The sequence below is a fragment of the Diabrotica virgifera genome, chromosome 5 (genome assembly GCF_917563875.1).
Source record: "Diabrotica virgifera virgifera chromosome 5, PGI_DIABVI_V3a".
Classification (NCBI taxonomy): domain Eukaryota; kingdom Metazoa; phylum Arthropoda; class Insecta; order Coleoptera; family Chrysomelidae; genus Diabrotica; species Diabrotica virgifera.
This window is the reverse complement of record NC_065447.1, coordinates 249,873,062-249,895,607: the sequence shown is the minus strand read 5'-3', so window position 1 is coordinate 249,895,607 and position 22,546 is coordinate 249,873,062. Positions and strand designations below refer to the sequence as shown.

At 33.4% G+C, this 22,546-nt stretch overlaps 1 protein-coding gene across 1 annotated transcript; it reads right to left on the bottom strand.

The window, feature by feature from the left end:
- Positions 1-818: 818 nt before the first annotated feature.
- On the bottom strand, positions 819-15,671 carry LOC126884811 (zinc finger protein 41 homolog). Its single transcript, XM_050651055.1, has 3 exons — positions 15,230-15,671; positions 8,304-8,775; positions 819-7,309 (listed from the first exon to the last, which is right to left on the bottom strand). The coding sequence occupies exons 2-3, from the start codon at positions 8,767-8,769 to the stop codon at positions 6,951-6,953; spliced, it is 825 nt and encodes a 274-aa protein (XP_050507012.1). The 5' UTR covers positions 8,770-8,775; positions 15,230-15,671; the 3' UTR covers positions 819-6,950.
- Positions 15,672-22,546: the final 6,875 nt, after the last annotated feature.

The window sequence follows — 22,546 nt, the reverse complement described above, 5'->3', positions numbered from 1 at the left end:
TTCTTATGTTTTCGCTTCTCTCCCTATCCAACAGATTTTCCCTGATATTCGTCGGAGTATTTTCATCTCTGTTGTTTCTAGTAGTCGTCTCGTTTTAAATGTGTCAGGTCTTGTCTCCGCCGTGTATGTCAATATAAGTCTAATTGCTGCTTTATAGATTCTTGCTTTTGTGTCTTGTCTTAGGTGTTTGTTCTTCCAGATTGTGTCATTAAGAGATCCCGCCGCTTTACTTGCTTTTAAGCTTTGTTGTACTTCCTCTTCAACATCTCCGTAACTGGTTATATCTATTCCCAGATATCTAAACCTTACTTCCTGCTTTATTATTTTCCCATCAATTTCGATTTTACATCGTAGTGGGTATTTAGATATTGTCATACATTTGGTTTTTCCTGCTGATATTATCATATTGTATTTCTTGGCTGTTGTACCTATTGAAGATGTGTGTTAATCTTTCGAGATCGTCTTCTGTTTCGGCGATTATTGCGGCGTCGTCTGCATAACATAATATTTGGATTTCTTTATTCGCCATTCTGTAACCATGACCTTACGTACTGCTTCTATTATTTCGTCCATTATTATATTAAAGAGCAGTGGGCTTAATGAGTCACCTTGTCTGACTCCGCTTTGTACTGGTATAAACTGTGTTAGTTTTCCATTTATCTTTGCCTGTATTCGATTATGAAAATAGATGTTTTCGATGGTTTGTATAATATTGATTGGTATGTTTCTTCTATACAGTAAATGTAAGACGTCTTCGACTTGAATGCGATCGAAAGCCTTTGTCAGGTCTAACTTAAATAAAATGAATAACGTTTAGGTACTAATAAAAACTTTATTTATAAATATATACAAAATAAATACTAGGTATTTAAAAATATCTATTTAAAAATCAAATAAAGGTTAATAACAGACCTACGGAAAATAACAGCCATACAGTACACGTAATATCTAAAAATATTTTTTATAATAAAACGAACAATTTTATAATAAAAATTAATTATTTTAAATTTACGTACGTAAAATAACATATTACTAGAATACATAAAGAATTTATTTTTAATCTCAGAACTACCATAAAATGAGATCACTAACTTATCATCATAAGAGGAACTTATAAACGAATGCAAGTGATTATTACATGGGAATATTTAATTATATAATTTGGAACTTTTGGTACTATGTTGTATATCCTGGAAGATGTCATTAAGAAGGGGATTCGTCAGAGAAGTCTCAGACTTTAATTACGCAGGAAATTTAACAGCTTGTTTAGTAGAAAGGGTTTATTACAAAATCTGTAGGCTAATAAATTCAGCAACGTTTAACTATATTACCTTAGAATATACCAAAAAGGCACTATTGTTTGGAGCCACAAATTTTCTAGCAGAAAATGCTTTAGGAAGAATCCTTTTTTTATATTTGGTTTATTTTAATAATTATTCATGTTGTATCTGCTTTTAAACAGTTTTCTTCTTCTTAATATACCTATAGACCAGGGCCCATCTGTAAAAATATTAGTACATTTGGACGTTGAGAGGTGACACAAATTTTTTTGCAGAAATTGCTTGAAAATAAATCAAATAATAATATTTGGGTTATCCTCCCTCTCAAAAAGGTCCGGAACATTGTTTAAATAATCAAAATGTCAAAAAATTAAGGAAAAATTCGATTTTTTTCTTCGTTTTTTGATTATAACTTTAAAAGTATTCATTTTCGAGAAAAGTTGTACTAACATAAAAGTTGCCTAATTAAATTTCCTACAACATAGAAATAGTTAAAAATTAAAAAAAATAGTCACCCTTGTTGCAAAATAGCAATAATTGCGAAAAAACCATACAAAAACAAGTATTCGCATTTTACGTTTTTCAACCATTTATGCTAAACTTAGGACCTTCATATTTTCACCCAGAAAAACTTTATGATACAGTAAAACATTACTGTAAATTTCATTAAGATCGGTTCAATAGATTTTGCAAAATAAATTTTGCAATCCAGCTTTCGCAAAAAAAATTCATTTTTTCAAAATGTTACAGGACTGAAAATAAAGCAGATAGCAAGTTGAATTTTTTTTGCATATACTGTATTGTACCTTTCATTTGCAATTTTGCAAAATTAAAATCGATTAACACCACCGCGTCAGGAATTTTTTTAAATAAATATTATTTATTGGTGCTACGCGCAGGACAGCGGATAGTTTGCTCTGATTGGGCATTCCAATGACCTTTAATAATGATTGATACATTTTAATTTTTATTACATTTCGTTATAAATAAATACATTTGTTTATTGCAAAATAAAAACACATACTCTATCCTTTAAAATAACACTTTTATTAGCAAAAACTTTCTTTGTTCATATATTTTAACTTAGAGAATAAAAGTTTTTATTTTTAAGCATATGCAATTGTTTCAACAATATTTCATAAACAATAATAAAATTAGTTTGATTTTTGTGGAATTAAAATATTAAAATACAACAAAATATAGAGTAAGAAAATAATATAGTAAATAAAGATCGGAAGAAATTTTGGTGGAAATCAACTTGTGTGAATCCAACACCGCTGTCCTGCGCGTAGCACCAAAAATTAATGTTTATTTAAAAAATTTCCTGACGCCGTGGTAACTAATCGATTTTAATTTTGCAAATTGCAAATGAAAGGTACAGTACACTTCTATAAGCAAAAAGAAATTCAACTTGCTACCTGCTTTATTTTCAGTCCTGTAACATTTTGAAAAAATGAATTTTTTTGCGAAAGCTGGATTGCAAAATTTATTTTGGAAAATCTGTTGAACCGATCTTAATTAAATTTACAGTATTGTTTTAATGTATCATAAAGTTTTTTTGGGTGAAATATGAAGGTCCTAAGTGTAGCATAAATGGTTGAAAAACGTAAAATGCGAATACTTGTTTTTGTATGTTTTTTTTGCAATTAATTGCTATTTTGCAACTAGAGTGACTATTTTTTAAATTTTTAACCAATTCTATATTGTAGGAAATTTAATTACGCAACTTTTATGTCAGTACAACTTTTCTCGGAAATGAATACTTTTAAAGTTATAATCAAAAAACGAAGAAAAAAATCGAATTTTTCCTTCAATTTTTGACATTTTGATTATTTAAACAATGTTCCGGACCTTTTTGAGAGGGAGGATAACTCAAATATTATTATTTGATTTATTTTCAAGCAATTTCTGCAAAAAAATTTGAGTCACCTCTCAACGTCCATCTCAAAACAGATGCGCCCTGGACTACTAGGCAACTTCTCTTCGTATATTTGTTTGTGTTCATTCAATGTACACTGACATTTAAAATTTTATACGGGTTTTTAAAGATTCTGGTTGCACGAATAGTACAGTCATTGAAGCTTTTTAGCTCAGAAAATTTTTACAATGAACCGATTTACATGAAATTTTGGAATTAGGCTTATCCTACCCTTAGCTTCAAAAGTGATATTGACCCGAACTCCGTTTTCACCCTGGGGGTGGTTGCCACCCCTTTTCGGTGGTGGAATTTATTTTTTTCAAAATAACATCAGATATCGATAGAAGACCTAATTTTAAGCAAAAAACGTTGTATAAAGTTTTTTCAAAAATCTAATACTTTTTAAGTTATTGGCAATTGAAAATTCGGAATTTTCTCACAATTTTCAACAGTTTTTTTGCAAATATCTCCAAAAATATGCATTTTAACGATAATATTATACTGAACAAAATTGTAGCAGGTAAAAAAATGAACAAATTGTTTTTTTTAAGAGTGCCCTAAGTGCAATATTAAGAGAGATATTAAGGATCAAAGCCGTTTTTTATTTTGTGTGAAATTTTATCGATGTATTCAATGCCATCTAGCGGAGAGCGAATAAATTTTATGCATGCTAATTAGAAAGGATTTTATAGTGCTTAAAATAAGCTTTAAAAAGGGGCACTGTTAAAAGTATTTTGTAGGTAAAATAAGTGAGCTGTAATGAAAAAAAAGGAATATCTAATGTTTTTTTTTTAAATCAATGGATTTCATAAGTGCCATTTCCACCAAAATTAAAATTAATCTTATTCCATCTAGAATCAACTTTAATATAAAGAGTTTGATGGATTCTAGCAGTTTCGCTGCTTTGGAATACATATTTTTTGGAAAAATCACGATTTTAAGAAAAAAATATTTTAGTATTTTTAAAATAACTACCTTCTTTTCATAATATCTCAAAAATAATGAAAGATACGCCAAAAAGTGCAATAATAAAAAAAATAGGTTTCTTTTTGACCAAAATTTTGGTTTGTTTGTTTTTTCTATCACACAAAAATTGACGAAGATATGACTGATTATAGAGCGCGCGGTAGCGCAACCACAGTCTCTCTCGAGCCCTTTGACCCTTCACCGTTTCAAAATAAAAGGTTTTTCACTACATATTATAATGAAAAAAGTTGTAGCTCTTTTAATTACCTTCAAAATGGTTGTTTATAAGTTGTGATAGCTTCAAAATTGAAGTAGTTATGGTCCAAAAACTAATAATGTATAATCATACATTTTCAAGTTTTAATTTAGGGGTAGTTATAAGGGTTAAAGAACTTGAGCATATGATTTTCCAGCATAGCTTTTTCGAGAACGTGGAACGATATTTAAATCCTTTTTAGTTTATCAAAAGAAATTTTTTTATACAATTTTTAATCGAGGGGTTGATTTTAGGGGTTGAAAGGGGTTAACAATTAAATAGTTAAGATAGAGAACGTAAAATATTATTTACTCTATATTTAAATCTATACTTATTATTATTAGTCATACTAAATTAATTTTTTGTAAATTTTTTCGATTTAGGGGTTGTTTGCAAGGGTTGTACGGTTTTCAAGGGGATGAAACATGAGGGTATTATGTTAGAAAACACATCACAATGTCACTATTTATTATTAAACACGTTTTCTGGCGATAAAATGGCTCAATGTCAATTTTCCCATTAAGGGGTTGTTTTCACCCCCTAAAAATAAAAAACGGAGTTTAGATCAATATCACTTTTGAAGTTAAGGGTAAGATAAGCATAATTCCAAAATTTCATGTAAATCGGTTTATAGTAAAACATTTCGGAGGTAAAAACCTATTTTACGCTTCAATGACTGCACTAGAACAGATCTTAAGCTTAAAACGTGCCTTAAGCTCACCTTACGAAACATACGCGTTGCACTATTGAGTCTTAGATCAATTTTCAGCTTGCCACAATGGATTGCCATGTTGCCATTGCATAGATAAGAATCGAAAATTTTGGTTCAACGTAAACGTAAACGCGAGATTTAAAACGGCCCTATCCATAAGCTGAGCTTAGCTAAGCTGAAGCTTAAAATTTGTTTGTGCAACCAACCATAACATGTATAAGAAACGTTCTAAGTAAAAAAATTAATGATGTTTGAGAACATCCATAAACTACGTCGTTGAAAAGGGGGAGGGGGGACTTTGCTTATTACGACGGTATACGACAGGGGGGAGGGGGCCATGAGTCCACATCCGACGTCGTTTGAAGTTCAAGAATATAAAAAATATATCCTATTTTAGAATTTTTAAAAAAATTAGTAGGTATATTACTTTTATCGCATACTTTTCATTTTGTTTTTATCACTCACAGCCTTAATAATATTGCTAGCAGTTTTATACAGACTCACAAACAATAAAACATTGTTCTATGTTTTTACACAAACGCTTCTTTTCAGAACAACGTCTGGAAGGAATAAATATTAAACTGTTCACTTATTTACTAAATACTCTGTGTGAGACAATTCTACAAGAATGAATAGAAATAAAATATTCTATTCTATTTAGTTAGTACATTGTATATATTTATACTTAATAAAAGAAATAGCATTGGAATCAAAACAAAATAAATATTAAGATTTATATGATGCAGTTAAGAAAGCATAGGAACTCCGATAAAAGTGTTTTCTTTTGTCCCAATAAAGCTAATTATTAGTTGTACAGTGAATTGAGAGAAAAAAGTAGGCGGATATTAATGAGCTACATAGTAATACTGATTTGGATACATTCGTAAATAAACTTGAAGAGCTAACTTTAAAAAATCCAGAAATAACATTGAATTTAAAAAAAAATCTCTAAAAAGGGGGGGGGTCATGAATTGCAATTGCGACGTCGGTATGAGGGGGGGTCAACTGTAAACGACGCTTTACGACGGAAGGGGGAAGGGTAATAAAAACTCCAAAATTTTTACGACGTAATTTATGGATGTTCCCTTTTCACTTTTTGCGATTGTTTAAGAAACAAAGCAGAATCAGCTAGCTGTACGTCTTTAAGGATTTATCAGCTATGCCTCATATACCGTTTATGCCTGGTTGTACCAACAGATTTTTAGCTTAAGGCGTGCCTTAAGCTCAGCTTACGAAACATACACGTTGCACTATTGAGTCTTAGATTACTTTTCAGATTGCCATGTGGATTGCATCTTAAACTTCGTCTCAGTTAAGACGTGCTTAGAAAATAATCGAAAATTATGGTGTAACGTAAGTAAGACTTAAGCGGTCCTATCTATAAGCTGATAGCTAAGTTTAGCGGCTAAGCTGGAGCTTAAGATTTGTTGGTACAACCAGGAATTGGACGGCAGATAGACTTGGTAATACTGAACCGACAGTGTAACGTCTTCGTTAAAAAAAAGAGGATTCGAACGACTAAGTCCAGAGGAGCGCTACTAGACATATTCTTCATGGTGAAATAAGGGCCTTCGAAGGGTACTTTTTTTGAGAAATAATGGCTACAAATATGAGTTTACCTCATAGAGTATTATATCAAATAACTTGTCGAATTCCAGAAAAATATGTATTTAAAATATTTAAATTATTACTAAGGACGGTGATTACAGATCTTTAATTACAAATGACATATCACTATTCGAAGTCATTGCATTCTTAACCTAAAAGTACGATAAAAAACTATATAAAAATCTCACAAAAAAAAGGATAGATCTCGAGCTATTCCAGATAACTTCTGGAAGTACTAGCTTCCTGGCAAGTCCTGCTCCTCCTATGGCAATCCAACTTATCTTTTCTGCTAAATCTCTTATCACAATGTTCACACGCAAAAGGCTTTTCTCCCGTGTGCAGTTTTTGATGTCTGAGGAGGTTCGAGGTGTTGCCGAAACACTTATTGCAGTACCGACACGAATAGGGCTTTTCTTTGGTGTGCTTTCTCAGATGCTTCTTGAAGTCTCCTTTGTGTGTGAACGTCTTCTTGCAGTATTCGCAGGTTAGGATTCGCCTGGGAGTGTGAGAATGACTAGATGTTGATGGCTCTGGTTCGGATTTTTCTCCAAAGGCTTTTTGTTCGATACCTATAATATAATAGAAGATATCAGAACGGTTTCCGTATAGGAAGATCAACGATAAACGCATTACACAGTAGAACAAATAATACAAAAATGCAGGGAATATATATACAAACCTACATATGTATAACTTTTATTCACTTCAGAAGTGCCTTTGACTCCATAAATAGAACCCAAATGGGAAGAGCAATAAAGCAAATAGGAATCCCAAACAAACTGATAAAACTACAGCAGATCTGCCTGCAGAACTCCAAAGCAAAAATAAAATTTTAGACGAAGTTAATATCATTAGAGATGTGAAGCAAGGAGACCCATCTCTCCCACCTTCTTTAACCTAGTTTTGGAGCATCTCTTGAGAGATGCAAAACTAAACGGAAAGGATATAATACTGAATGTAACACAAATTATCGCTTATGCCTACGCGAATGATTTAACAGTTGTAGCAAAGAAAAGACAAGACTTAATAAATGCCATAAACAACATGGATGTAGAAGCAAAAAAGGTGGGATATATAATTAATGAAAACAAAACAAAATACATGAAACTGGACGGGAAAGCTGGAAGGGGACTAATAATAACGAGAAAATGTAAATTTGAAGAAGTAACCCAGTTCAACTACCTGCTACCTAAGAGTAACAATAGGAAAAAGCAACAAAGAGAGAAGACATGTGATAATCCAGAAGGAATAAGCAAAAACTCAGATCCAGAAACGTCAGCAGACAAACATAAATCAGAATGTATAAGACACAGTTATCACGTATGAAATGGAAACCACGACTGTCAAAAAAAGATGAAGAAGATCTAAGAATAGTAGAAAGAAAAATATTGAGATCAATATTGGGACCAAAAACAAGAAGCGACGGAGAAATAAAAATGAAGACCAATAAAGAAATTCAACAAGAAATGGGAGGTGAGAACATAGCACGATAAAGAGCTAGATTCTTTCCTACCACTCCTTTCCCTAGAAGAAGCACAACATGACAAAAAAACATAATTTTACCTTGTAGCAGTATCGGCAGACTTCCATATTTATTTTGACAGCTGTCACACTTGCAATTATAGTCATCCGTACAGGGTTCTATGCAAGGATCCAAAGGTTGAGGTATTTCTGGTAAAGGCTGAGGAACAACCGAATGCATGGGTTGAGTCTGCCAGGGAAATTCGTAATATTGCTTTTGAAACTGTTCTTCAACTGTAACAGGTGGGAAAGTCGTCGCATAGTCTAAGTTTGAAGGGTTAAATGGATCGTCTTTGAATGGTTCTTCTCTGAATGGTTCGCCTTTGAATGGTTCACCTTTGAATGGTTCGTCTTCGTATTGCTGTTCTCTAGACAACGGTGGAAAACCTGGGTAATGCATGGTTGAAGGGTAGTCCTCGTTGTTGGCTATTTCGTATAATAAAAAGTACTGAGGGTGTTGTATTTTTGGGTAACACTGTTGGTAAGCTTCTATTGGTGCTGCGAGCATCAGTACCTAAAATAAATTGATTTGTTTCATAAATATTTATGGAAATTGATTGTCAACGATGTTTAAAAAGGTTCTACGATCAACTTATACAAAATCTACATCAGAAGTTGTATACTCGTACCAGCTATCTGAGACTCCTTAGTATTGAGCTGAGCGGGATGCTATTGTTCGATGTGTGGAATTCCATAAACAATGGATCTTCTCATTAAACAGGCAGATCCCTTGTTTGTGGAATTTCAGATCTCGAACAGTTAGCACCCCGCTGAGCTGATTAGTGAGTCTCTTAGATAGCTGGTACTACTTTTAGACCAGGGCATTTAGCACTAAAAACACCCGAACAAATAGATTTTTAAATACAGCACCTAGAGACTTGCAGTTTTTGCATTATGTTCAGGATGACGTCAGGGAAAAAGTCTACTATTCAAAAATGGGTGGAAATGCATAATTGCACTGAAAAGTGCATAAATAAAGTGTTAAAAGAAAAAAGAAAAGAAAAAAAAATATAAATAAAAAAAATAAAAAAAAAATAAAAAAAAAATTAAAAAAAAAAGAAGGAAAAAATATATAAAAATATAAACAAAAAAATATAAAAAAAATAATATAAAAAAAATAATAGAAAAAAATATATAATAATTAAAAAAATATATAAAAAAAATATGTAGATAAAAATGAATGACGATTTTGGACAGTCCATAGTAAATAGCTTTCGAATTAAGTAGAGGGCTAAAGAAGAATGTTGCAGTTTTTGCTGTGGAACTCTGAGAACATCATTTAGAAAAAAAAATAAATAAAAAAAATATATTAAAAAAAATATAAAAATAATTATTTATTAGTAGAATCGTTTATTAGAGATTAATATTAGTATTAGTTTTAGGATAAGATACGAAAAAATGACTAATAAAATAAAAAATAGTAAAATTGCCGAATGGATTTAGTGTCCGCAGTCATATAAACCCAAACAAACAACAAGTGCATAAAATGCATCCAAAATTGCATAAATATAAAAATAAAGTCAAAATCAGTATACTAAGGAACGAAATTTATTATTTGGGGGTTTTGGGGTCACTGAATACGATTACGCCATCAGAACTGACCCCCGGATCACCTGGTGTCCAAGGTCACGGCAAGAGACACATTCTTCCGGAGTTTCGATGGTTTTCGGAGTTAAATCGATGCAAACGGATTACTTACGGCTTTTAGGGGTCGGTAAATACCAATATGATATCAGAATTGACCTCCGAAGTACCTAGTGCCCAGGGTCGCTACTAAGGCACGTCATTTTCTGGATTTTCGAGGGATTTCGGCACTAAATTTATTCGGGGGGTTTTTGAGGTGGTTATACACGAATATGCCATCAGAACAGACCTTTAGATCACCTGGTCTGGTACTTACGGATTTTTGAGGTCGCTAAACACGAATATGCTATCAGAATTGGCCTCTGGGGTACCTGGTGCCCAGGGTCGCTACTAATGCACGTCATCTTCTGGGGTTTCGGCGGGGATTCTCGGCATTTAATTGATGCAAATAGATTACTCGCGGGTTTTTGGGGTCGCTAAATACGAATATGTTATCAAAATTGACCTCTGGAGTACCTGGTCCTGGGTCGCTACAAAGACACGTCATCGTCTGGAGTTTCGAGGGATCTCGGCACTAAATTTACATAACTGGACTACTCGGGGGGTTTTTGACGTGGTTTAACACGAAGATGCCATCAGGACAGACCTTAGGATCACCTGGTGCCCAAGGCCACTGTAAGGGACGTCTTCTTCTGGAGTTTCGAGGGCTTTTGGTATCAAATTGATGCAAACGGATTACTTACGGGTTTTTGAGGTCACTAAACACGAATATGCCATCAAAACCGACTCTCTGTGCACCTGGAGCCCAAGCTCACTGCAAGGGGCGTCCTCTTATGGAGTTTAAGAGATTTTGGCATTAAATTGATAAAAATGGATTACTCGGGGGGTTTTTGAGTCGGTAAACACGAATATGCCATAAGAACAGACCACCGGATAACCTGGTGCCCAAGGTCACTGCAAGGTGCGACAATGGTGTGTTTTGATCGCATGTTCGTATTTAACGACTTTAAAAATCCCCGAGTAATCCATTTTCATAAATTTAATGTCGAAATCCCTCAAAACTTCAGAAGATGAAGTCTCTTGCAGTGATCTTGGGCACCAGGTGCACAGGGTGTCGGTTCTGACGGTACCTCGAAAACACTCCAGTAATCCATTTGCATCAATTAAATGCCGAAAACCCTCGAAACCCCAGAAGATGACGTGCCCTAGTAGCGACTCTGGGCACCAGGTACTCCGGAGTTCAGTTCTGATGGCATATTCGTCTTTACCGGTCCCAAAAAACCCGTGAATAATCCGTTTACATCAATTTAATGCCAAAAACAGTCGAAACTCCAGAAGATTACGTGCCTTATAGTAGCGATCCTGGGCACAATGTACTCAGGAATTCAATTCTGATGGCATATTCGTGTTTAGCGACCCCAAAAACCCGTAAGTAATCTGTTTGCAGCAATTTAATACCGAAAGCCCTCGAAGGTCCAGAAGATGGCGTCTCTTGCAGTGACCTTGGGCGCCAGGTGATCCAGAGGTCTGTTCTGATGGCATATTCGTGTTTAACCACCTCAAAATCCCCCGAATAGTTCAGTTGCATGAATTTAGTGCCGAAATCCTTCGAAACTCCCGAAGATAACGTGCCTTAGTAGCGACCCTGGGCACCAGGTACTCCGGTGGTCAATTCTGATGGCATATTAGTATGTACTTAGTGACCCCTAAAGCCCGTGAGTAATCCGTTTGCATCGATTTAATGCCGAAAACCATCGAAACTCCAGAAGATGACGTCTCTTGCCGTGACCTTGGGCACCAGGTAATCCGGGAATCAGTTCTGATGGCGTAATCGTATTCAGTGACCCCAAAAACCCCCAAATAATCAATTTTGTTTCTTAATATACCTACTGATTTTGACTTTATTTTTATATTTATGCAATTTTGGATGCAATTTATGCACTTTACAGTGCAATTATGCATTTCCACCCATTTTTGAATACTATAGACTTTTTTCCTGACGTCATCCTGAACATAATGCAAGAAATAAACTTCAAGTCTCTAAATGCTGTATTTAAAAATTTATTTATTTTGTGCTAAATGCCCTCGTCTATTTAAGTCTGCTTATAAACGTCTAAACTTGGTATTATATGATTGATGATTCGCATTTCCGAAAGATATAAACCGACCGAAAAAGAATATATCTTTATTAGTTTGCTAGTTTGCTAGTTACAAGCATTTAAACAAATAAAAAGCATCAATAAAGATAAAGCTGGAGTATTTCTGACATGTAGGTAATGAGAGGTCCCAAATATAGGTTGCTACAAAATATTATTCAAGGGAAAATAGCAAGCAAACGCAGTCCAGGACGAAGAAGAACTTCATGGTTGAAGAACTTGGGAGATTGGTATTGTGTTGAAACAAGAATATACAGGGTGAGTCATGAGGAACTGTACATACTCCTACCTCGTATAGAGGCCCCTATGGGGAATAACAAATGACCATTAAAAAGTGTCTGCTCCCATTGTTTAATAATATACAGGGCGAGTTTCGCATTTTGACAGAAATTTATATTCGTCATAATTTTTGAACGGTCAGATCGATGTGTCTCTTATTTTGGTCAATCGTTACACTATTACCACCTAATCAACTGATTTATTCAAACTAGAAAAAAATCAGGTCCGGCTTTAAAAAATTAGTTCGTTTGGGTCTTAGAAAAAATTTCACCCTGTATACGCTTTTTAAAAACTCTAATATTAATTTTACAAATTAGACAAATAGGCAATTAAAATGACATATTTATTTTTTCCCCACACGATTACTTAATTTTTTATAAAAAAATCAAATTTGACTATGAATTAAAAATTTGGTAAAGTGAACCATAGATTTAAAAAAAATAACTTTTATTACAAAAATTAATTTTTTTAAACAAATATTTGATTTATGTTACCACCCAATCAACTGATTTATTCAAACTAGAAAAAAATCAGGTCCGGCTTTAAAAAATTAGTTCGTTTAGGTCTTAAAAAAATTTCACCCTGTATACGTTTTTTGAAAACTCTAATATGAATTTTACAAATTAGACAAATAGGCAATTAAAATGGCATATTTATTTTTTCCCCACACCATTACTTAATTTTTTATTAAAAAATCAAATTTGTCAAAATCGCAATTTTACCAGAAAATTAAAAAACATTAAACGTTTTTCTTAAAATTAAAAGTTTCACCATTCTTTTTTTCTATAACACGTCTAGATCTAAAACTCCCCATAACACTTCTCTTTGGACTCTATAGTTTAACATAGACGTGATCAAATAGATAAATTTTAAATTTTTTCACTTAATTTTTGCGATCTAACTTTGCAATTCACGAAGCTGCACCTTTTATTTTTAAAAATTTATAACTTTTACGAGAACAAGACTGAAAGTCTACAACAATTGTCATAGTCTTCACAATGGTAAGAGATATGTGCTGTAAAAATTTCAGAAAAAAAATTTTAAATGGAACGTTGTAGCGAGTTAAACCGTGATTTCATCTTTTTTTTTTCATTTTTAGGTAAAAATTCCGATTTTGACAAATTTGATTATTTAATAAAAAATTAAGTAATCGTGTGGGGAAAAAATAAATATGCCATTTTATTTGCCTATTTGTCTAATTTGTAAAATTCATATTAGAGTTTTCAAAAAGCGTACACAGGGTGAAATTTTTTCTAAGACCAAAACGAAATAATTTTTTAAATCCGGGCCTGATTTTTTCTAGTTTGAATAAATCAGTTGATCGGGTGGTAACATAAATTAAATATTTGTTCAAAAAAAGTTAATTTTTGTAATAAAAGTAAATTTTTTAAAATCTATGGTTTACTTTACCAAACTTTTAATTATTATTTATAGTCAAATTTGATTTTTTTATAAAAAATTAAGTAATCATGTGGGGAAAAAATAAATATGGCATTTTAATTGCCTATTTGTCTAATTTGTAAAATTCATATTTGAGTTTTCAAAAAGCGTATACAGGGTGAAATTTTTTCTAAGACCCAAACAAATTAATTTTTAAAGCCGGACCTGATTTTTTCTAGTTTGAATAAATCAGTTGATTGGGTGGTAAAATAAATCAAATATTTGTTTAAAAAAATTAATTTTTGTAATAAAAGTTAATTTTTTTTAAATCTATGGTTCACTTTACCAAATTTTTAATTCATAGGCAAATTTGATTTTTTTATAAAAAATTAAGTAATCGTGTGGGGGAAAAAATAAATATGTAATTTTAATTGCCTATTTGTCTAATTTGTAAAATTAATATTAGAGTTTTCAAAAAGCGTATACAGGGTGAAATTTTTTCTAAGACCTAAACGAACTAATTTTTTAAAGCCGGACCTGATTTTTTTCTAGTTTGAATAAATCAGTTGATTAGGTGGTAATAGTGTAATAATTGACCAAAATAAGAGACACATCGATCTGACCGTTCAAAAATTATGACGAATACAAATTTCTGTCAAAATGCGAAACTCGCCCTGTATATTATTAAACAATGGGAGCAGACACTTTTTAATGGTCATTTGTTATTCCCCATAGGGCCCTCTACTCTATACAAGGTAGGAGTATGTACAGTTCCTCATGACTCACCCTGTATTAAGATAGCTATGAAGGTATATAAGCAACGTTCTGAAAGGATCAACTGAAAGGAAGAAAAGACCAACGTTCTTTGTCTTTCAATTTCTGTCTTTGATGAATGAATAATGAATTTATCACCATTAAGGACCATACACATCCAAGGTCATCTTCTTCTTATATAGTGCCTATCCGTTTTGAATGTTGGCGACCATCACGGCAATCTGTACAATGGACCTTGGATATCCAAGGTCATCAATCGCCAGAATTTATCAAAAACTTTGAGGAAGATTGCAATAACCCTCATAACAAAAAAAAGTGGAAAACTGTTTGTCCTTTCAGAAAAACGTGTGCAACTGATTAAACAAATTTGTAGTGATCATCTTGAAACTCAACTCTCTTAACTCATCTTTTAAAAAAGTTTTACTAGCAACTTAAATACCCTATAGTTTCCTCCTAGGTCTAGGTGACAATAATGACAATATGTAAAAAGACTAGTCAGGGCCGGCGATAACGGGCCTGCAAGGATGCACTGCAGGCGGGCGCCCCTGTTTGAGGAGCGCCAAAACGAGCTTTTTTTGTTGGTGTTATACAAAATACTAATTAATAAAAAAACCGAAGGGCGCCTATAAGTTTTGCAGGCGGGGCCGGCACCTTATACCCTAGCGCCGGCGGGACTGAGGACTCATTTTACTAATTGGGCCAGAACTAAAAAGAAGGTTTCGGAACTAGTTACAGTAGAATCTGATTTACTATGTTTTATAAAACTTATGTAAAAAATTAATACTAGGTACTTACAATGGATACAAACTTGTTAGATGTTGATAATCCACAATATTCGGCAGCACTTGAAACCTTGAGTTAAAACCACAAGAACACAAACACTTTCCTATTAGATCAAAAATTTTTGAATATTTTTTAAAAAATCGCGCACTTGCTATAAATACTACTAAAATATTAGCTGTATTACATAGGTATCTTCTATCGTTTTCTAGTAATTTAAGTGCTAGAACTCTTTCTTGTCCTGTGAGGCTTACTAGACCGACTGACTCATGTTTCAGACAAACACCACATTGATATATCATGATAATTCTTCCCGATTCTGATAATTTGTTAAAATGAACCGTAAATGATTAAATGAACTTTCCAATTCTAAATCGTTGCCGGGCTGAGTCAAGCGCATGTCCTACATTTCGCACTCGATCACACGTGAAATCCTAAATCTCGACATTTCGACGGAAACAGACTATTGGGAAATCTGTGCATCGAACAGCGAGAGAACATTCTAGAAGAGAATTTTATAGGTCACAGAGTACGCCAATCTTGGATTGACGTCATAGTTTGGGGAAATACTATTTACCATGCAGTGAGACGTAAGAGGTGAAGTTGATCGGGATCCCCAGTGTCCCTACCACTTGTAGCTGTGAGCACATGGTACGCAACGTTGCCGGTTGTGAGAAATTTCTAGGATTTCGATTTTTAAATAAAATAATACATACTATATTATATTATATTATTTATCAATAGTTTACTATAACTTATCTTATCTATGTTTATATGTAGTCTGGGCTGATTATCGGAGAATAGGCCATTTTTGGGAAAAGTTATTTACCAGCAATTTTATTGCTGGAATCGAATTAGGTATAAGATCCTATATATTAATAATATAGGTATGCAAAGTCCTCATATCAGATAGTGTGCTACTTTTTTTATAAACAAAATGGCGCACGAAAATCGTGTTTTTTCAATTATTGCTCTATAACTCCGAAAATTTTAATTTTACAACAAAAACACTCAAATAAAATTTCACTGTGATTAAATTCTGCATAGAGACGTGTTTCTCCCGATCTGCTCCGACGAAAGTTTTCCTCGGAAAATGCGGGTTTTACCAACAAAATCTTTAATTTTCAAATAAAGTTTTAGATAAGTAATTATCTACCAATAATTAAATAATTTGGTGACTTAAAAGCCTTCTTGGTTAAGATTATAGTTCCAGAAGCTGGTGAAAATTAAACGAATATTTTAGCCACAATTCAATTGTTAATTAATAAATTATGGTCGCAATAATAACCAAAATAATTATGATACACTGATTAAACTTTGAAATCTTATAAAGATGAGATGCCTATTTAACATTTTGTCGACAAAATATAAATTTTTTATTTTTTTGCATAATCTTTAAATGTTTTAAAAAAATAGTTATAAACAAATTAACGTTTTTCAGAAAGTTTTTATTATATTATAATTTTAAAAAATAGCTAAAATGTGCATTTCAAATATCTTGAAAATGAATGCTTTAAAACTTTTTTGCAACCATTTGCAAAAAAGTTATGAAACAGCAAAATAAACATACGATTACTACGGTGTTTATAATTTTTTTTAATTCTTTCAAAGCGTAGAAGAGAGTTTAAAGTACAAGCTAATTATTTACAAAAAAATATCGATTATAAGTTTAATGGTTATATTTTAATTAAAGATTATAAATTGAAGATTTGTCGTTGGTACAGCTGTTTTCTTCCTCTTTTTTCTTTTTGATCACTGCACGGTTATAGTTGTCTATAATAGTCCAACCAGATTTATTTAAAATCATTCTCTCAATTATTTCTCTCACTGTCAATAAGTTCACACCTGTCTCTCTTTCCATTCTGTTCCTTTCTACTATTCTACTATCCATCTGTTGCACTCTAGCATCGAATGTGTAACAGCAAGTAACCGTGTCAGGGTGTCTTCAGTATAGGCATTCATCAGTGTCAATCTTTCCGAACTTAGAGAGGTAGAGGAAAGTAACCAAATATGGAAGCGCACATATAAGTTGGAAGCGCACTACAAGACCATCCTCTGTTTCAGTCGCTCTCTTTATTATCGTATTCACACCTCTGTGTCAGATGCGCGAATGATACGTGTTTGGCAGGCGCGTTTTGTTTTATCGTCTCGCAGAAAATTTCGAAGGTAAATATATTCTACGAGTATTATTGGTTATCATATATATGAATACAGACTTGTTATGCTATTGCGTATATCAATGGTACCTTTATTTTGATATTTTATGACCTTCTGTAATTAAAACATTACGACTTGAAAAAATGTTGATACTAGTTTGAACTAATGTACAAATCCAAATATGGTACATGGATCTGTGATGTCTGCTGCAAGTGCATTAAGCTACTTATTTCTTCTTAAATTTATTTGATCTCAGATGTTTATGTCTATTTTTGTTATTTTAACTATTTAGAATGGGTATTTGTTTTCATTTCGATAATGGTATTATTTTATATCCCCAAAACAAAATGGTATTCCATAATTGGCGACTTTCCTCTAGGCTCTAAAACACCCGTGTTCTGTGAGCGCCTGCGTTAGGAAATAATCCAGTCGCCTGTGACCACAGTCCACCCAATCTTTTAGGTTCGAGAGCAACATTGTTGTCCACTGCGCCACATCCTTCGTGTTATTCCATTCTTCTTGCCATCTTTCAATTGATCTTTCCCTTTCCTGTCTTCTCTCGGTCACAATAAGCTCTAGGCCTATTTTCTCATATAGTTCTTTATTTTCCACTACCAACACATGCAGCGGAACACATCCAGTGATGGCTGATAAGTCTGCGGCAGACACAGTCCTGCAGGCGCATGCCACTCGCAGCAGACTTGTTTTGTCCACTCGTGTCATGAGCCCCCTGTAGGCCTGTATCTCTACCGCCCCACTCCAGACGGGTGCCGCGTAGAGGACGTTCAACTGCACAACACCGTACAAGGCATTACTCCTTTCGGATTTGGGTCCCCCAATGTTGGGCATTCCCTCCCCAACGCAGCCGCACTATATCATCAAAAGAGCTACGACGCTTAAGTGGAACTGGGCAGGTCGCTTAGCTAAAACACAAGATGGACTGTGGACAAGACGAATCATGGAATGGAGGTCCAGAAACTAGAAAAGAAGCCGTGGACGACCACCGACTAGATGGACCGATGATATAAAAGGAGTACCGGGAAACTGGCTACAAGCGGCTCAGTGTAGGGAACACTGGAAATAACTAAGGGAGGACTATGTCCAGCAGTTGACGCGATTGCAGCAGTGGACAGCACTCTAATTGATGATGATAATGATATATTTGTACGGTTTATAATATACAAGGTCCCCTGGATCCTCAACAGTGGCGTAACAAAATCTGTCGGGGCCCTCCCGCAGAAGTGGCAATGGGGCCCTTACGCAGAATTGGCAATGGGGCCCCCTTTAAAAATTACTAAATGCGACATGTGTAACAAAAACTTAGTTATAGCCCAGTAAATGAACGTGAAATACGGCGATACCGTGTAATTATCAATGTCACTACCAAAGTGGTCCAGTCAATACTTTTCGAGTTAATTACGAGTGAAAATGTTCAACAAAAAAAAACACGATTTCAGGCGGTTTTTCGCAAATAACTCAAAAAGTAAGTATTCGTAAGTAAGTAGCAAAATTGTGTAGCTTATACAAAAATTAAGTCAATCGACCCAGTAAATGCAAATTTGTAGCTCATGAAAAATTGTTCTTATTCGTCAAATTCCAAATCGAATATTTCAACGTGAAATAACCAAAAGATGAAGCACTTTTCGGGGAAAACCCAATAAAACTTTTTTAAACTGTTTAAAAAAAGTTTTAGGTATTTTTTACGTCTTATAAACTTTCTATCGTCAAAACTACGCGAGTTACGCTCAAAATACAGTTAAAGCCTTTTTTGGTACAAAAAAATTGTGACAATCTCCCCCTATTTAGCACCCCAAATGAAACTAATCATTACCGCTTTACAAATTACTTAACTTTTTTTATATGACCTGTTAGTTTCACCGGTACAAATTGCTTATTTTTGAATGATTTTATTTGAAAGGGCTCTAACGAGTCATTAATCACGAGTGTATTCAAATTAGCCATATCTTAAACAATTTTTGTCTTACAAAAAAAAAACAAAATAAAACCAAAAAATTTAGAAAAGCAAAACCTACATTTCTTTACTCTTTGAGATTTTTCGTACCACTAATACTCAAGACCGATTTTCGAGGGGGCCAAGAACTTTTTTTATGATACATGCATAGCTTAGGTTACTCACACTTTACCTCGTTAAGCACAACCTTTACTACCGTTCAGCGCAGAGCTAAAAAAATTTTTCTTTTAGCAAGCGGGATATGTGTTTGAAACTAAAAACAATTGAACTGCAAATATTTAAATTTATATTATTTTAATTTCTCGAGGGGGGGCTCTCTGGATCCGCCCTTGCTATTATTTTTTAAGTTATTTTGAAAAAATGGCATTTTTCTACAATAAAAAACTTTTTTTACTATAAAACCAAATTTTTTCAATAATAATCGAATATAGATATCTACATATCATTTTATTAATACATACATACGATACATTGTATCTATCTGATGGGCAACTTCATTTTCAATACTGCATTGTTTAAAAAACGTTGCGTACGTATGCGTAAAATAATATAACAATAATACATTTTTACATATTTATATTAGACGACAAAATGGGGCCCCTGACATATTGCCCCCCCCCGAAAGCTTCATGCTGCGGGGGCCTTTGTTACGCCCCTGATCCTCAACGTAAATAAGACCTTAATAGGGTCTTATATTATAGGTTCATCTGTTGTTACATATGGGGCGGAAACCATGAATTACTGAAATAAAAATAAAAATAATGAGAACGATACTGGGTCACAATGTAACAAGAGAGGAACAAATACGAATGAGAACAAATGCCGAAATTGAAGAAGAATTAAAGGGATTAAATTAATTAAATATAGTCAGATACATAAAATCTCTTCGCTTAAAATGGATAGGACATATTCAGAGACGCCCATACTCAGATATGTTGAGAAAGATAACTAACTGGACATCACTATGGCTCAGGTGTAGAGGAAGGCCTAGAAGAAGATGGCTGAATGATATAGAAGAAGATATACAAGCAATGAACGTTAAAGACTAGAAACTTTAGTGCAAGTACAGGAAGAAATGGAAAAGAGTCATGACAGCAGCAAATACATACAGCGGGCTATAAATGACGTAAAAGAATAATCAACTTGACTCAAGAATTTTGAACGCCATGACGTTATCTATAATCCCTAGGGATTGTAATGTTTAATGAATGAATGAATATAAACTAACTTAAACTTCTAATGGATTAATCTCAGAAAATATGATACATATTGCACGTATGTACCAATATTTCTTTAAAATCAAGGTATTACCCGAATTCGGATATTTGGGATGTGATGATAGTCACGTCCAAAACCTCTTGTCATCTCGAAGGCAATCTTAAAAGATAAACAAGGATAAAAAGTTTGTTGAGAAATATGTTTACGCAAATCTGTGTTCTGAGAATTTTATACCAAAAACATATTTTACATATTATTCCTACTATATATTGCGAAAGAAAGTGAGTCAACCGTCAATAAAACAGGTAAATACCGTTAGTATGTAAAGTTTGCATATGATAAATTGCTACAGGTGTTGAACAAATGTTAAAAAAAAAATTAAAGAAATAGTTTTAAAAAAGGGAGAAACAGTTTTTTAATGCAAAATCTTTTGTATGTTGGCTAGATACCAAAGATCCAAACATGGTCTTCTTTTATTTAGTTCCTTGAACTATATGGGAAATCTCTTATGCAACTTTACTCTGAATATGAACTTGCTGATTTGGTTTATAGATTTTACTAATATCACAATGCAGCCTTGAATTCAACGACTTGTACGTCACTTTTAATGAAGTAAACAACTAATGTATAATGGTATATTATATTTAAATTTTTTATAAAACTGAAATTGTGCAAACGAATTAAAAATTAAAGATTTCTAATTGAAATATGAACACCAATAGGCCTGGATACCGCGTACGAAAACAAAGTTGATTAATAGCAAGCTGAAAATTTGTTAATAGCTTAACGGTGTCTAGTCGGACAAACTTTGATGTATGTAAACACTGGAAGAGTGAAAGTTTTAATTGTGGAACTATTCTATTTAAGATTGCGCAAGAAATATAGAAAATCAGAATAATTAATGCACTGCTCCTACAGAAGAGAAAAGCATGGAAATAAAAAAAATAATTATATGAACAACTCGGTGAGCTAAATAAAAAAGTACCAAAATATGACATAAAAATAATTGAGGGAGATACTGTGAATGCGAAAGTAGGAAGAAAAGATATTTATAAATATGAATATAATAGGTGGAAAAATCTGCATACAGAAAGTAATGACAATGAAAAAAAATAATAAAATTTTCAATGGAACATAACCTAGATGGCAAGTAGACAACTTGATCACAAAGACTTCTTCTTCTTCTTCTTCTTCTTCGTCTTCTTCTTCAAGAGCCCTGTCCATTGCGAACGTTGGTTGGCTATTAACATGGCAATTCTGATCTTGCTTGGGACACTTCTGAATAATTCGACTGATGTGAGTCCGATTCACTTCCGCAGATTTTGGGCCCACGATCCATAAAGATATACATACATAAAATAAACTGGATTTCTCCTGATGGGAGAACGAGAAACCAAATAAACCATGTTCCTATTAATAGAAAACAAAATGGATCCCTGATAGGATCATTAAACCTATTGCTGAAGGCAAAAAACGTGTACACTGTGTACAGGGTAGCCAGATTCGAACGTATGAAACAATAGCGAGATAGACACGGTATTGCATGAGTATGAAACTTGAACAATGAAACAGAAAGAAGAAGAAAATTTAGAGATTTGGTTGGGAGAGTAAATCTTGACAAAAGTTTTTGGTAGTATAAAGGAGTCTAATGGGGAATAATGTAGAAAAACAAACCAGGAGCTAATGAAGATGTATAAGAGATCCAAAATAACACAGAAAATCAGGGTACAGAGAGTTAGATGGTTGGGACATGGTTTACGAATGCCAAAAGAAAGAAACGTTGCTAATAGTTTTACAAACAGGGGAGCAAGGAAATAAAGAAGAGGGAGACCACGAAGAAAGTGGTTTGATGCCGTCCAGATTGGCATAGCAAGAAATCGGACAAGTGAAAAAGTGGAAAAGAGTTGCTCTGAAAAGATTTGTGGTTTTTCTTCTACTTTCCCTGTAATGTTAATACATAGGTATCAAATTGTTTTGTAAATAAT

Coding starts and splice junctions, on each gene's coding strand:
- LOC126884811 (XM_050651055.1), bottom strand. CDS start 8,769: ATGCTCGCAGCACCAATAGAAGCTTACCAACAGTGTTACCCAAAAATA. Junction 7,310..8,303: donor TCTGCCGATACTGCTACAAG/GTAAAATTATGT, acceptor ATTATATTATAG/GTATCGAACAAAAAGCCTTT.